Raw genomic sequence first — 15,558 nt, 5'->3', positions numbered from 1 at the left:
AAAAAAGCCTCGCCTTTGTAGTGGGGGTGGGATAAGAATATTGTCTATGGGAACTCAATGTTAATAGGATGGAAAGTGTTAGACCTCTGCAAAGGTAGAAGTGAATTGAGATATGTAAGCAATACTAATGGGAAGGGAGAGGGGAAATCCTGTCGCAATACAGGAGGGTTGGTGTACAGGAAGCAGCAGATCCAACCACAGATTGTCACAGTGCAAACCTATTCTCATGCAGTCATCCTGAAATGAACGTTCTGGTTTGAGAACAGACTCTTGACTCCTGCTTCTTCATACCGCTTGTGGTTTGGAGAGTCATTCAGCAGCAGGGCAAGCCAGCAGAAAAGGACTCAAGTATCATGTGGCTTTTCAAGGAAGCATCTAAGGTATGTTTCATTTGCTAGAACAGGTAATTACTAGTTCTTTAAAAGATACTAAGAGCCATTGAAGATTTTGATGGTGGCAACTGTATACATACACTTCCCTAACCTGGTCTGTGTCCCCCTAGATAAAAAAAAAAGTGATAGGCACACTTGCTCTATGTGAATGGGAATGGCAGTCTGACATATGAAATCTTCTTAGAATCATACATATAATGGGAGTGCCCAACTCTGTTTTTCAGTAAAACTTACCATAACAAATTTTGAGGTGGCTGAGATCTCCCTCATTGTTCAGACTGCCCATTTTCATGTTAGTTACTATTAACTAAGTTAATAATACATTAATTAATAATTAGTTAATAGTAACTTCTTATTAACTCTGGGATAGATGAGTGGACAGTGAGGTGGGTTAAGAACTGGCTGACTGGCAGAGCACAGAGGGTCATCATCGTTGGTGGTGCAGAGTCTGATTGGAGACCTGTAACCAGTGGTGTCCCCCAGGGGTCTGTGCTGGGTCCGGTCTTGTTCAACATCTTCATCAGTGATCTTGATCAGGGGATAGTGGCCACCCTCAGCAAGTTTGCTGATGATACGAAGTTAGGAGGATTGGCTGACACGCCTGAAGGCTGTGCTGCCATTCAGTGAGACCTGGACAGGCTGGAGAGCTGGGCAGTAAGAAACCAGATGAGATTCAACAAAAGCAAGTGCAGAGTCTTGCATCTGGGGAGGAATAATTGCATGCACCAATACAGACTGGGGGATGAGCTGCTGGAGAGGAGCTCTGCAGAGAGGGACCTGGGTGTCCTGGTGGACGACAGGTTGGCCATGAGCCAGCAGTGTGCCCTCGTGCCAATGACATTCTGGGGTGCATTAAAAAGAGTGTGTCCAGCAGGTCGAGGGAGGGGATCCTCCCTCTCTACTCTGCCCTGGTAAGACTTCATCTGGAGTACTGTGTCCAGTTCTGGGCTCCCCAGTACAAAAAAGACAGGGATCTCTTGGAAAGAGTCCAGCGGAGGGCCACAAAGATGGTGAAGGGCCTGGAGCATCTCCCCTGTGAAGAAAGGCTGAGTGAACTGGGTCTGTTTAGCCTTGAGAAAAGACGACTGAGAGGGGACCTGATCCAGGTTTATAAATATCTGAGGTGTGGCGGCCATAGTGGTGAGGCCAGTCTCTTTTCAGTGGTACGTGGAGACAGGACGAGGGGAAACGGACATAAGCTGCAGCATAGGAAGTTTCGCATGAATGTGCACAAGAACTTCTTCATGGTGAGGGTGACGGAGCACTGGAACAGGCTGCCCAGGGAGGTTGTGGAGTCTCCTTCTCTGGAGATATTCAAGACCTGCCTGGACACCTACCTGTGCGACCTGGTGTAGGGAACCTGCTTTGGCAGGGGGTTGGACTCGATGATCTCTAGAGGTCCCTTCCAATTCCTACAATTCTGTGATTCTGTGATTAAACTCGTACTTCACATGAGATTCTGTGACTGATTGCTGTATGATGGAAAGACAGAAAAACCCAAATGAGGAGTGTTTGTAGGACATCTGGAGCTTTCTAGTCTTTTACTGCAAAGCAAATTCTTACTGTGCATGTCAGCTCTCACTGCCCTACTAGCATTTTCCGTCTATTAGAGGGAGGGTGTGATGGATTGCAAGACATGATAATGATGATGGCTTGAGATGAATGGCTCACTAAGCATTCCAAATACCTTACAAATTTGAAAGATAATCAAGATAGAGATAAATTAGCTTTACTCAGTCTGTTTGCATTCTCTTCTGTCCTACATGACTGATAAACACGAAATCTTGCTCCATTTAAGGCTAATTAAAAAAAAAAAAAAGCACAAATGTGGAACAAATATCCTCCACACTCAATGGTGGAGGTGCAGATCTCTTATCACAGAATCACAGAATGGCCAGGGTTGGAAGGGACCTCAAGGATCATGAACCTCCAACCCCCTGCCACATGCAGGGCCACCAACCTCCATATCTAATGCTAGACTAGGCTGCCCAGGGCCCCATCCAACCTGGCCTTGAACACCTCTAGGAATGGGGCATCCACAACCTCTCTGGGCAGCCTGTTCCAGTAAAGAACTTTCCCCTGACATCTAACCTAAATCTTCCCTCCCTCAACTGAAAACCATTTCCCCTTGTTCTGCAGTTATCTACCCTTTCAAAGAGTTGATTCCCCTCCTGTTTGTAGGCTCCCTTTAGGTACTGAAAGGCTGCAGTGAGGTCATCCCACAGCCTTCTTTTCTCCAGGCTCAACAAGCCCAGCTCCCTCAGCCTGTCTTCATAGGGGAGGTGCTTCAGTCCCCTGGAGCCCATCCTTGTGGCCCTCCTCTGGACCCTCTCCAACAGCTCCCTGTCTTTTTTGTACTGGGGGCTCCAAACCTGGACGCAGTACTTCAGATGGGGCTTCACAAGAGCAGAGTAGAGGGGGACTGTCACCTCCCTGTCCCTGCTGGCCAGCTCTCTTCTGTTGGAGCCCTGGATACCATTTGCTTTCTGAGCCGCAAGAGCACACTGCTGGCTCATGTTAAGCTTTTCATTCACCAGGACTCACAGGTCCTTCTCCACAGGGCTGCTCTCAAGGACCGCTCCTTCCAGTCTGTATGGATGCCTGGGATTCCTCTGGCCCAAATACAAAACCTTATGTGGTGTGATGATGATTTTGGAGGCCCTAAATCAGATGTGAGCTGTGAGTGGGAGCTGCTATCTGGACAGCTCCATTCCTCAGCTGAGGAGCACCTAGGAAATAAAGCAGCATATGTAACTTGCTGTTTGCCATCTGAAAAAGACTTTCCAAATGTTGACTTTTTTTCTGATAGTTTTCTCAGACTTCTGCATGGAATCATGAGGTTTCAAACCTGCATCATGCAGGCAGTGCTTTGCGGACACACTAACACACTGTGCATCTCTGCAGGGCCTCAAGAGAATCAACAGCTCCTCCAAATTTAATGTGTGCAAGCTTACTTAGTGTGCACTCAACTCCGTTGTCTGGGTCATTGATGAAAACACTGAAGGTAGCGGGCCCTAAAATTGAGCTATGGGGAGCCCTGCTTTTGTTGGGTCAGCATCCTGGTGTAACTCCATTTATTACAACCTAGGGCTGATGGGTCAGGCTCATACTTGAGAGTCCAGCTGTGTGTCCAGGAGAATACTGTGAGAGATGGTTTTAGAAGCTCTTCTAAAACCCACAAACCCCGTATTCCCTAGGCAGGTGTATTTGTCACAGAAGGATATTAACTTAGTGAGACATGATTTTGCCTTCATGAACCCATGTTAGTTTTGTCTGATGACTGCATTGTCTTTCAAGTGACTTTGAGTAACTCTCTCCATAATTTTACCAGACACTGAAGTGAAACTGACAGACCTATAATTACCAGTCATCTTTTCTGCCTTTCTTGAAAATTGTAATAACGTTTGGCAGCTTCCAGCTGACTGGAGCCTCTGCAGTTTCTGCAGACTGCTGACCAGCCTTGCCCAACGTGCAGGCTGCATTCAGCCCAGCACAGCTCATTCTGCAGCTGCCCCGGGTTGTGATGGCTGTGCCTCTGCCCCATCAAGCAGCCTGGCCTGGCTCCATGTCATCACTTCTTGGCAGTATGTACATTTGTGAGCAACTGTTTTCAAGTGTGAAGCACAGGAAAAATAAAATGTCATGAGAAATCTCTGAGCACCTTAAGAGCTCACTAAGAATTGCAGCCACTGCCATCAAACCTTACTCAGGCATTAGTTTTTTCAGAAACAAGGTCAGATATCCTACTAGTTCTATGGTGGTTGTGTTTTTTTTTTTTTAAATTGAAAACATTAAGTTACTGAAGTGCAATAACTGGTTTATATTTTGTATGTGGCCTGAGACGGTTCTTCACTCCATGTGGCAAGCCAAAAGGTTGAACACCTGTGCTGTTGCCAAACAATTGAGAGAAGGCTCATGGTATTGATGGTCAATTCAGTACCCTAGGATGAACCTCATCAGGCCCCATAGACTTGTGTGCAGCAGCAAATTCAGTACAAGTTTGATGCCAGCTTACCTATCCTGTAGCTGTGCTCTTTCAGCCCATTATTGCTTTTGAAGGCAGGAGAAGAAGGAGTTACAAGTCTCTGCTTTTTTAAGTAACAGACCTAGGTTTTCTTGAGTTGTCCTTATGCTGTCAAAGTAATTACGCCTTTATTTTTTACTCTGTGATCCAACAAAGTATTAACCAGCTTCAAATCCAGTTGAGTAGTGGTTGCATGAATTTTTTCCCAGACAGTGGTGAATAGTATTTCTGTGTTTCTGACCTTGTTTCCAAAGTCTATATGCTTCCTTTTTGTCCTAAGCTCCAGGAGGAAAAAGATTACCTTCAGGATCCTTCTAGTCCTTAGCAGGGAGTTGCCAAAGTTTCTTGTTCCTCCTTTCCTTCCTTCTTCATACTGTGTGCATTGGTTTTACACATCTCAAATACATTCCAGCTTACTCAGTACATGGTGGAACAGAATGAAAGCTGTCAGCAGCACATTGTTCCTCAACCACTGTCCTGCCATTCTATGGCTTACCATTAAGAAGCCTGTTACTTATCCCTTTTCCTCCTTGAAACTACTCTAAAGCTCTTTAAGTCAACCCTGCTAACTCTCAAGAGGAAAGAAAAAAAAAAAAAATGGATCTGATGGGCTGATTGGACCATCTGATCCCTCCAAATGGAGTTGTCTTCAACAACCTGACGTTTCTTCTTTGTGAGGTGGTGAGCAGCCATAGGGCAAGAGGCAGGAGGCATGAAACTGAAACGTGGGAAGCTCTGTCTGAATATGAGGAAGAACTTATTTACTGCATGGATGGCTGAATGCTACAACAGATTGCTCATAGAGGCTGTGGAGTCTCTATTCTTGAGATTCTGTGATTCACTCACTGGCCTGACCTTGGTGATTCTTAGTATGGATCATCATCTACCTCATCATATCTCTACACAGTCTTATTTTGGCATTAATAAAAATAAGAGTAATCAAGGATATAGTCTTGTAAAGTACTCCTTTTAAAATTTTGTACAATGCATCCTTCTTAGTTGTCTGGTCAGTGTTCCTTAGACTGGCATCATTTCTCACCTGTAATCTGTGTACATGTATAAATCGGATCTCTCCTGCTTAAGGCAGACCCAGCCTTAGAATGTCCTTCAGAGATTGCTAAGTTTTCCTGACCAGTTTAAGGAACCTTTCTAAGCACAGGTGTGTCAAGAGTCAACTTTATCATTTCTGAGAGATTTCTTTAGAACTTCTTCATTGTAGCTGAGGTTACTGCATTGCTGTCTCTGAGCCTTTGAAATTGTTTTGTGCTATCGTGGCTGGCACAGACGTTCATCTAGGGAGAAAGGCATTGGGAAAATATCTCCACAGAGCTCAAACCTGTAGAGTTTGTGCTAGTGTAATGAGTGACTCATGCAAAATAACAGTATTAATGTGATTTTATTACCCATCTGCCTACTCTGTCTTAATTCTTGTTTGAAAGATATCTAAGGTTTTGCTGTTGCTTCCATAACGCTATTGAGGTGTGCTATTTAATACATTTATGCAAGCCCTTCCATACTTCACCGTGTGAAGCAAGGAGGTTTTTTTTTAATAGTTTATATGCCATGTTAGGCAGTGTGTAGTCTTTGGTAGTCTTTTTCTAACATTACAAGACTTAAAAAGTCTGTTTCTGACTTGGTAAGTGGAAGGATGTCAGGTGCCAGGTAGCACTTTACTCTGCTGCTGTGTTCCCATGGAGTGCAGTAGGAGTACTTCCAGCTCTTCACTGTTCCCTAATGTGGTGGTAGGAGGATCTTTGAAGGGAGCTACAAAACAGACTGTATTGTGATGTTACATCCATGGTAAGAATGCTGTGTAAAAGCTCACTTCTTTTTTTCACCCAGCTGCAAGTGCTCTGCTACAAATGGCAGTTTAGAATCATTACCAACAAACACCTCAGAGGGTTTGGGATGAGTAAGCTCTTGCAGATAGGTTGCTGGTTGGTATTGGTAATGTTTTTGCAGTAGGCATTGGAGGAAGAATGTTTGTGTCAAAAATTCAGTTGAACTTGAACATTACTTTTGTAGCTGCTTGAAGTTTGGCTTTCTGTGGGTTTTTATGACCTGTTAATTTTCCAAGTAACTAAATACAGATCATTATCGCTTAACTTCTTAGTGTAAAGTTGTTCTCAGTTCTGTAGGGCTTGAGTGTGTTGGAGCCTCCTGGCATCTTTTGTAAACTCCAGAGAGCATGGCTGCTTTGGGGTCAGGAATCAGGTAAAATCCATGGGGTTTGGGGACAGGGAAGACAGAAAACATTCTCCCTGTCAGTTTTCTGAAGCACCTGAAAGTGAAGTGCTGCCATTGCATGCTGGAAATCCAAACCACCTCCTTCACTCCTACCATGGCTAGGGGTGCGTTTATACAGAATGCTGCACAGCTTGGAAAATAAACTTATCTCATCTTGCCTAGAGGTCTGCAAACCTGTCCCTGTTCCTCTGTCTATAGAGAAACATAGAATATCCTGAGTTGATGGGGATCCACTCCCTCGTCCGGCTCCACACAGGACCACCCAAAATCAAACCCTGTGTCTGAGAGCAGTGTCCAAACACTCCTTGAACTCCAGCACTCGGGGCCGTGCCCACAGCCCTGAGCAGCCTGTTCCATGCCCACCACTCTCTGGTCCAGACCCTTTCCTTCACCTCCTCTCCCAACACAGCTCCATGCCGTTCCCTCCGGCCCTGTCGCTGTCACACAGAGCAGAGCTCAGTGCTGCCCTCCACTCCCTGTGAGGAGCTGCAGCTGCCGTGAGGCCTCCCCTCAGCTCCTCTGCTCTGGGCTGAGCACACCAAGGGGCCTCAGCCACAACACATTTATTGCCCTCCAGAGCCTTCCCCCTCTTTGTCACCCTCCTTTAGACATGTTTGTATGTCCTTTGTGTACTGTTCCCCCCCCCAAGCCTCACCCAGTGCAGGAGGTAAGACCACACAGAGCATTGCAGGACAACCCCTCCCCTTTTCTGGTGGCAGTGCTGGGCCTGGTTCACCCCAGGGTCCAGCTGGTGCTTTGGGCTGTCAGGGCACACTGCTGGCTCATGTTCCTCTTGCAGTTAGTCAGAATCCCCAGATCCCTTTCTGCAGGCTGCACTCCAGCCTCTCATTCCCCAGTCTGTACATATAGCCAGAGCTGCCCTCTCCAAGGCACAAAATCCAGCGCTTACTGTTGCTCAGCTTCATGTGGTTGGTGATTGCTCAGACCTTCAATTTGTCGAGGCCTTAGGGGAAGAAGAGCTGTGTGAGCAAGCAAGCAGGGATTCAGAATGGTGCTGGCCAGCAGGGTCTGGCTGTACCAGTTCCTCGTGCTGCTGTCTGATGAGGCTGGTAGCCAACTGGATGGGTGCAGACCTGTAGCTGCCTCTGGTGGGTGGGTTGCAGATCCTTTATCTCAAGTCTAACGAATGCAGTTTATACAGAATACTGCACAGTTATTCCTCGTGCTTTTTTTTCCTGTGAAGCAGAATGAGTTCTTATAAATAGCTTTGGCAATTATTGCATAATGTTTCATTTTTCCAGTAAAAGCTTACTTCTTTGAAGTGATGTTTTTATGAGAAGTATATATTCTGAAATGAAACAGTCCTGAAACTCTATGCCAGTAAGCCTTTTGTTGTTACTTTTTTCTGCACTCTGATCAGATAATTGACTGAAACGATCATCTTAATAGAGTATCTAGCTTTGTGCATTTGCACAGTTTGTTCAGTCTAAAATGCTCTTTAAACTTTTTTCTTTTTTTTTTGCCTTAATTTGTAGCTAACATTTAAGTTTATGTAAAAATGCTGAAGAAAATAAATTTAACTTAGTTGAAACAGTGTTTATAAGCTAATGTCTTGATTCTCTTTTTTTTCCAGGAGCTGTTGGACAAATATTTAATAGCTAATGCAACTAATCCAGAGAGCAAGGTATTCTACCTGAAGATGAAGGGAGACTACTTCCGGTACCTTGCTGAAGTTGCCTGTGGTGATGACAGAAAACGTGAGTGTCTTTTGGACCTTAGGTCATTGTTAGCTAATGAAGTTCAATTGTGAGCCATGGGGGAGAGGACAATAAGTGAATTACACACATCAGTGTCTGACTGAATTTATGTGGAAGTTAGCAGTGTGGGAAAGACCAGGTTTGTTTCTATAGGCAGAGGGTAAAATTCCGAATACACCTTTAACACAGTAGGCAGGGAAATTTTGGCTGGTGTTCTTGCCATCTACCCTGTGCTTCTGGATAGCTAATAATGCTCATTCAGAGCTTTTGGGAAAAAAATAGGTGTAGGTCTGGGAACAAACTTGATGTCATCGTCCATGAACGTGTTATGCTTATCTATAATTTTAACCATCTAAATGTGGAGTAGTCTTCATTGTAGTCATCCAACTAAGATTTTAAATAAGTAACAACATTACTAGTTCGGTAACCATGGAGAAAAGTATAAGCTCCCTGGGAAACTTGATGTTGATAGGGATCATAGAATCACCGAATCACAAGGTTGGGAAGGACCTACAAGATCATTTGGTCCAACCATCCTCCTATATCACCATTTCAATCCACTAAGTTACTAAACCGTATCTCGTAGTTCCTCATCCAGACACTTCTTGAACACCACCAGGGACAGTGACTCCACCACCTCCCTGGGCAGCCATTCCAATGCCTGACCACTCTCTGAGAGAAAATTTTTTCTTATGTCTAATCCAAATCTCCTCTGGCACAACTTGTGGCCATTTCCTCAGGTCCTATTTGTTGTTTGGGAGAAGAGGCCAAACCCTTCTTCATTACAGCCTCCCTTCAGGGCTAACGTTATCCCTGTAATATTAGTTTGCCCTTCTGGATCCAGCAGCAAAGACCTGGAAAACTTCACAGCCTAGCAGGGTCACTTGTCATTGGGCATCCTAAGAAGGCAGTTAGAACATGCAGAGGTGGTCTTAAATACCTCAGTAAGATCCGGGGAGTATTTTAATTCTGTGCAGAGGATGTACTGAAGTAAATAACAGAACTGTCTTGCAAGGTACCCAAGTGCTGTTGTGATGTTAAAAGTTGAGGTATGGTGTAAGTTAAGGATGCCTTTCTGTGTAAGAAACAAAAGTTAGTTCTGGAGTGATGTTGTAGTAAAGAAGAGAGATGAAAGGCCTTGAATGGATTGAAGTTGAAGGATGAAAACACAGAAAACAGAGTAAAAATCTTCGCATTAATTAGTTGCTTTCAGAAATTTTTAGCTTTTCATCTTATTCAAACGGCACCAGCAAGTCCGAGTTCAGTAGATGCAGCTTGTCTCTGGTTTTCACAAAGATGTTCTGATCTATGTTTTTGTCTCAAGCAACAGCTACAGATCTGGACTTCTCTAAGCAGAGAAATGCCAGCATATCTTAGCTGAAAAGACTGCTTGTAAAGTGATCTTACATGCTGATACGGGTTGTTACTGTTGTAAGAGAAGGACTGATTGATAACCTTACTAGTGGATTTTCTTGCTTTCCATGTGGAGAGCTTGTGTTATGTGCATCACCACATACACACTTTGTGCTTTGCTTTTGGAAAATGTCTCTAATATCTAGGCAAGTTTCCTGCATTAACTAGGCTTTTTGCCTTTTTTTCTTGTTCTCAGTAAATCAAGAATAGACCATTAGTGCTCATTACACCATAAATATTGAGAAGCTTCCATGTATGTTAACAACTTTCTTGAACCCTTAACAGACTTTATTTAGCTAGGTTTTTTTACTGACACTTCAGCAGGGGCATTTAGGGTTACTTTGGCCATTTGGTTGTCTTCTGAAAGACAATCTTGACTAGACCATATGCAGCGTTCTGAGTGTATGTCCTTTGGCCTGTTAGCCTCCTCACAGTGTGGGATTTTTCCAAGTTAATCTAGGCATGACCTCATTTTATCTCTACTTCCTAATTCTCTCCACCCAGTTTTTGAAGGCAGATACTTAGTTTCTCAGAACCGTGCAGCATGTGCCTCAAAAAGACTCAGCATGACTTCCTCAAAAAGAGACAAGTCTGTACAAACTGTTGCTTTCTTAATGCTACACACCCAACTCAAACACGAGTATGTTCATCCTGTGCAAAGAGAGCTCTGTGGAAAAAGTAATGGATGATTTTTTTTTTTAATACCTAAGGATCGTGTTGTGTCAGAGGGCATACATTTATATGTCAAGCTGAGGTACTGTAGTCATTTTCAGTGTCTGTGTTTACTAACCTAGTAGGTTTATCTTTGTAGTACCTTCATCTGCCTCCAGTGGTTTGTCAATGTGGTAACTCCACCTAAAATGGATTTAAAATGATTGCCATGATTTAACAAAGAGTAGTGTTTCACTAAGAGGAGGCCTAAGTGGAGGACTGTCCGCTCTCCTGCTAAGCATCGTATCTTTAATGAACAAATAAAGCGACCCTAAATCATACTGAAATATTTTGTATTCTTTTAACAGAGACAATAGAAAACTCACAGGGGGCTTATCAGGAGGCATTTGATATCAGCAAGAAGGAGATGCAGCCAACACATCCGATTCGCCTGGGTCTAGCTCTTAACTTCTCTGTATTTTATTATGAGATTCTCAACAACCCTGAGCTTGCCTGTACACTGGCCAAGACAGTAAGTTTTTCAGTTCTCTGTGCATGCTTGGACAGTAGAAGAGTGTTTATGCTTAAAATTATCTGAATGGCTATTTCCTAGTGTTCATGCAGGAAATTATCCTATTTAATATATCAAGTTTATAAGCTCATGTTGTTAGTGGAATTAAAGGAGTGCAAGCCAGCTGTAGTTAAATCCTAAGCAGCACGACACGTTTTTACTGCCTTTGTTCATGTTTCTAGTAGACCAATTCAGGTCACTAATTTCTAACATTACTTTTTTGGAATTAAAAAAAAAAAGACTGCCTATACTGATAAATCTAGCTTCTGTTTTTTAATGACTGGTCAGTAGACTAAAGATGGCTTAATTGTTGCAGGCGTTTGATGAGGCCATTGCAGAACTTGATACACTGAATGAAGACTCATACAAAGACAGTACTCTCATCATGCAGTTACTTAGAGACAACCTAACAGTAAGTTGACTTTTTCTGTGCTGTCAGTTCTGTAATCTTAATTGCTTAGACCAAATTTGTCATGAAATAGAAACATTATTTAGTGCAAAACTTAGTACTTAATTCAGGCTATTTACCCTATTATATTTGTAACTTATGCTACATTAAGGCTGAGTTATGATGTCATCAACTCCATGCTGTCTAACACAGAATGACAGCTTGGCTTGTTTGTGTTCTTCATTTCTTGATGGCCTTTGAAGGGAACAGAGAAAGGTGCTTTCAGCTATTTTAACATACAAAATAGGACAAGGAGTACAAAAATAGTAGTCCATAATGTGTCAAGAGATTCTTTCTAAAACTCTGTTTTTGTTACCTCAGAAACGAGATGTCTTCCCTGTTGCTGTATCCAGTGTAGCTTACTTTAATTCATTTTCCTGATTTTTTTTCATTAAAACAAAAGGTCTGGAATTACAGTATATACTAATGATGAGTTGATTTTTGAGTGTATGTTGTAATGATTAGCTATAAGAAAAGCACCTAATGGAACTTTTGGGTTCTTAAAATGTGTAATTATGGTAATTTTTATAGAGAATATCCTGTCTGTGGGTAGTCACTGCACTTAAAATTGCAGCAAGGTTTATAATTTTATTATATTTCTTCAGTAAAAATGGCTTTATTAGCGCTGTAGAATGCTTTGTCTCAATAACCAAAATGGTGATCTTCGCTTTAGGATCTAGCCCTGCTTTTAAAATTGATGTTTTTCTCCTGAAGCTGTCATTAAGACTTGAGCAGTCTGAGGTTAATGATGTAGATTGTTACTAAGCACAGAAATCTGGACTTCACAGTCTGCTCTGCCTTTAATAGCTGAGGAGCATAACTGGTTGTGCCTGCTGCATGGGGAAGTGTTTCCAATTACCCCTCCACAAGCAAGTACTGTAAGCCAGGGTTGTACAGCTCCAACGCATTGGTCTTTTGCATAGATCCTGAAATGTAATTGCTTATTTCTGCATAATAGTTGTCTCCTTTTGGAAATGAGACTCTGCTTCTGAAAGCTGACTCCACTTTTCTTTTCCTTCTAGTTATGGACATCAGACAGTGCAGGAGAAGAATGTGATGCTGCAGAAGGTGCAGAAAACTAAACTGCACACGGGGTGTCATTCTCCCTTTCCTTCTCAAGAAACCTTTTTACACGTCTCCATTCCTTATAGCTCCACTTGGATTTCCTATAGCAAAGAAAACCCATCCATGTGTATGGAAATCAATTTATAGTCTTTTCACACTGCAGCTTTGGGAAAACTCCATTCCTTGATTTGTGTTTGTCCTGGCCTTCCTGGTGTGCGGTTACTGCTGTAGAAAAGTATTAATAGCTTCATTTCATATAAACATAAGTAACTTCCAAACACTTATGTAGCAGACTAAAGTGTACCTGGTATTTAAAAACAAATCTGAACCAGTTCCTGCCAGTTGACTGTGTTTTATATTACAGTAAGATATGAAAATGTAGTTAATTGCAACTAAAGAGTGTTCCACATAGCTTTTAATTCTCCACATTCCCTCCTTATTCTGCAGGTTTTCCTTTCCATAATTGACTTTCACATGCTACTGTGTATTTTTCAGTAGAGATATGGAAGTATTGGTCCAGATCAAGTTGAGCATTTCTAGCTTGAAAATTTACAAATTGAATTGCTTCCTGAATAATGTAAGACAGGAGCTTGTGTGTTTGAAAACAGGGGCTACTCTTAATCTTCAGTTGCTGCTGTTTAAGTTTATATCCCTTCCCAATAAAAGTTCACTTACACTCCTGCCTTTGTAGTTCTGGTATTCACTTTACTATGTATTAGAAGCAGCATGTTACTGCCGGAGTACAGGCAGTGCTTTTTGGCAGATTAAAGTGCATGTCATTTCTTAATACACTGGAATGGGAAAACCAATTGAAGTTCACATGTCCAAGTATAAAATTTAGTACTTTTCCATGCAGGTTTGTGCACATGTGAGAAGGTGTCAAGTTTGTCCAGTGATTGTTATTTAGAGAGTTCGGACCACTATTGTGTGTTGCTAATCATTGATTGTAGTCCCAAAAAAGCCTTGTGAAAATGTTATGCCCTCTGTAACAGCAAAGTAACATTAAATAAAATTACATTTTATAAACCACTTACTGTTGACTTGTAACAATTCCATGTAATTGCTTAAGGGCTAAACTCAAGTATCTTGTGCTAGAAGTGTTGTTCTCCAATTGAGTGCATACTTGTAAAAAGTCTGCTCTTAAATTCGTGTCATATTTGAGCAATGTGCATTTTATGAAAATATCCTGAATAACTTTTCATAGTTAACCTGACATGTGGACTTCTCAATAACTAAATCTACTTGAGCTAATGGCTTCACCTTATTAATTACTTAAAAACAAAACAAAACAAAAAACACCCAAGTAGCCAATTTTTGGATGTTTCTCCCTGGCTTGCAAATTCTCTCTTCTAAATTATGCCTGTTTTGTAATCTCTTGAAATTCTCTCATTTGTCTTCCTGCTCTATCACTCCCCCCCCCCGCCCCTCCCCAAAACTCATGGTTGTTGTTACTATTTTATGGTATTCCAGATGCAGTTTTAGGAGTGCTGAGGAATTCTTCCTCTAGAACGTTAGTTTTTGTGCTGCCGCGTCATAATCTGCTTTCTTTTGTTCTTAGACTGCTTTTAGTACTACAGGTTCCCCAATTTTTGGAGCTTTTGTAATAACACACTGCTCTGTGGGTTTCTGTGTATGTTGTTGGTTTTTTTTGCCTAGATCACATCAGAGTTTTTTCCTAAATCTCTACCTCTTAGTTCCCCATGTTGATGGGTTTTTGGAAATATTTAACTCCTTTTAGTGTCCTGGCTAGACAGGATATGGCATCATGGAAAATGACATACTGCTAGTCTGTGTAGGTTTCTGATGGTACATCTTTCACCTTCCATCTGTTTTGTTCATTCTTTTGAGCGTGCACAATGAGTATTCCTACAATAAAACTGTTCAGATTATGTATGCTTCAACTGACATGCATTGCTTTAAGAAAATTAATGTATCAATTCCATTTTCTTCATTCAGTCACTTTGAATTGCTGTCAAAGTATTGTGTGGCAGGATTCTACATAAACTCATATGCTTCTTAATTGGTGTTTTGGTATCATAATTTCTTCCCCTCCCCCACGCATTCCCTATTGATCCTTTGTTTCATAAAGGTTTTAACTGCTCTCATTCTCCTGTAAACATATTTCAGTATATATACACTAGCAGGCAGCATCAGCCTCAATTAAGAGTTTGCTTTCATGCTCTTCTTTAATACTGTCTCAGCATGCACTACATTGTCAGCTGATGCTTTGCTTTTTATTTCTTCCTTTTGCAATGTGCAAAGTGAGTTGTCAGTGTTTGTTACAGCAGCACTGTTTGTGCCTTGTTATCTAGATTACAGCTTAATTTGTTAGATGTTCTTCCTAATGTCCGTCAAGGTGGGAAGCTTCCAGCTGCTGCCTGTCTACTGCATCTGCATTCTGTGCAAAGGATGCATCTTGAAACAGCAATACCAGCCCTTGAATTTTAATAATACTGAGTGCAGTACCTTCTCATACTGTTACATTGAGAAGGCAACAAAAAGCTTAGGGAAATAAGATGATGATAAAAAAAAAAAACAAACAACTAGACTATAATTTCTTAAATGCCTTTGGAAAGTCCCCCGTCCCCCAGGTAAATTCCATTATTAGCACAGCACCCAGGCTAATTAAACATATTTATGTGGTGTTATGGTTCCCAGTTGCAGGAGATAATTTGCACTTGTGTGCTGCCCCACCTCACCGAAGAGGACAACATGCCCCACAGCTAAGGAAACACGGGGCAGGCTCACAGATCCAATCCTGAGCCCTGTGTGTTCTTTGCAAGAATACAGCTTTGCACACATACAGCTGACAACATGAACCAAGACTCCTTAGTAAAAAGAATTGCCTTGCTGAAGGTGGGATTTTCACTTGCTGTAAACATTTGTATACAGTAAATCCTTATGGGGTGGAGTTTGTCTTAATCTCTGCAGAGGATTTCCCAGTGGTGCAGTACTCACCTCAGCTCCCTTAGTTTTTTCAGACTCCTGTGGAAAATCTGGGCTCTGGAGTTCCTGACTGCTGTGCCAGA

General features: G+C 42.1%; 1 protein-coding gene across 1 annotated transcript; it reads left to right on the top strand.

Moving 5' to 3' along the window:
* Positions 1–8,237: 8,237 nt before the first annotated feature.
* On the top strand, positions 8,238–14,549 carry YWHAQ (tyrosine 3-monooxygenase/tryptophan 5-monooxygenase activation protein theta). The gene is made up of 4 exons (XM_010707922.3): positions 8,238–8,381; positions 10,814–10,977; positions 11,333–11,428; positions 12,487–14,549. Exons 1-4 carry the CDS (start codon positions 8,324–8,326, stop codon positions 12,544–12,546), a joined length of 378 nt encoding a protein of 125 aa, XP_010706224.1. The 5' UTR covers positions 8,238–8,323; the 3' UTR covers positions 12,547–14,549.
* The last annotated feature ends 1,009 nt before the right edge of the window (positions 14,550–15,558 follow it).

This window comes from Meleagris gallopavo, chromosome 2 (genome assembly GCF_000146605.3).
Source record: "Meleagris gallopavo isolate NT-WF06-2002-E0010 breed Aviagen turkey brand Nicholas breeding stock chromosome 2, Turkey_5.1, whole genome shotgun sequence".
Taxonomy (NCBI): Eukaryota; Metazoa; Chordata; class Aves; order Galliformes; family Phasianidae; genus Meleagris; species Meleagris gallopavo.
This window is presented reverse-complemented; position numbering and strand designations above follow the sequence as displayed.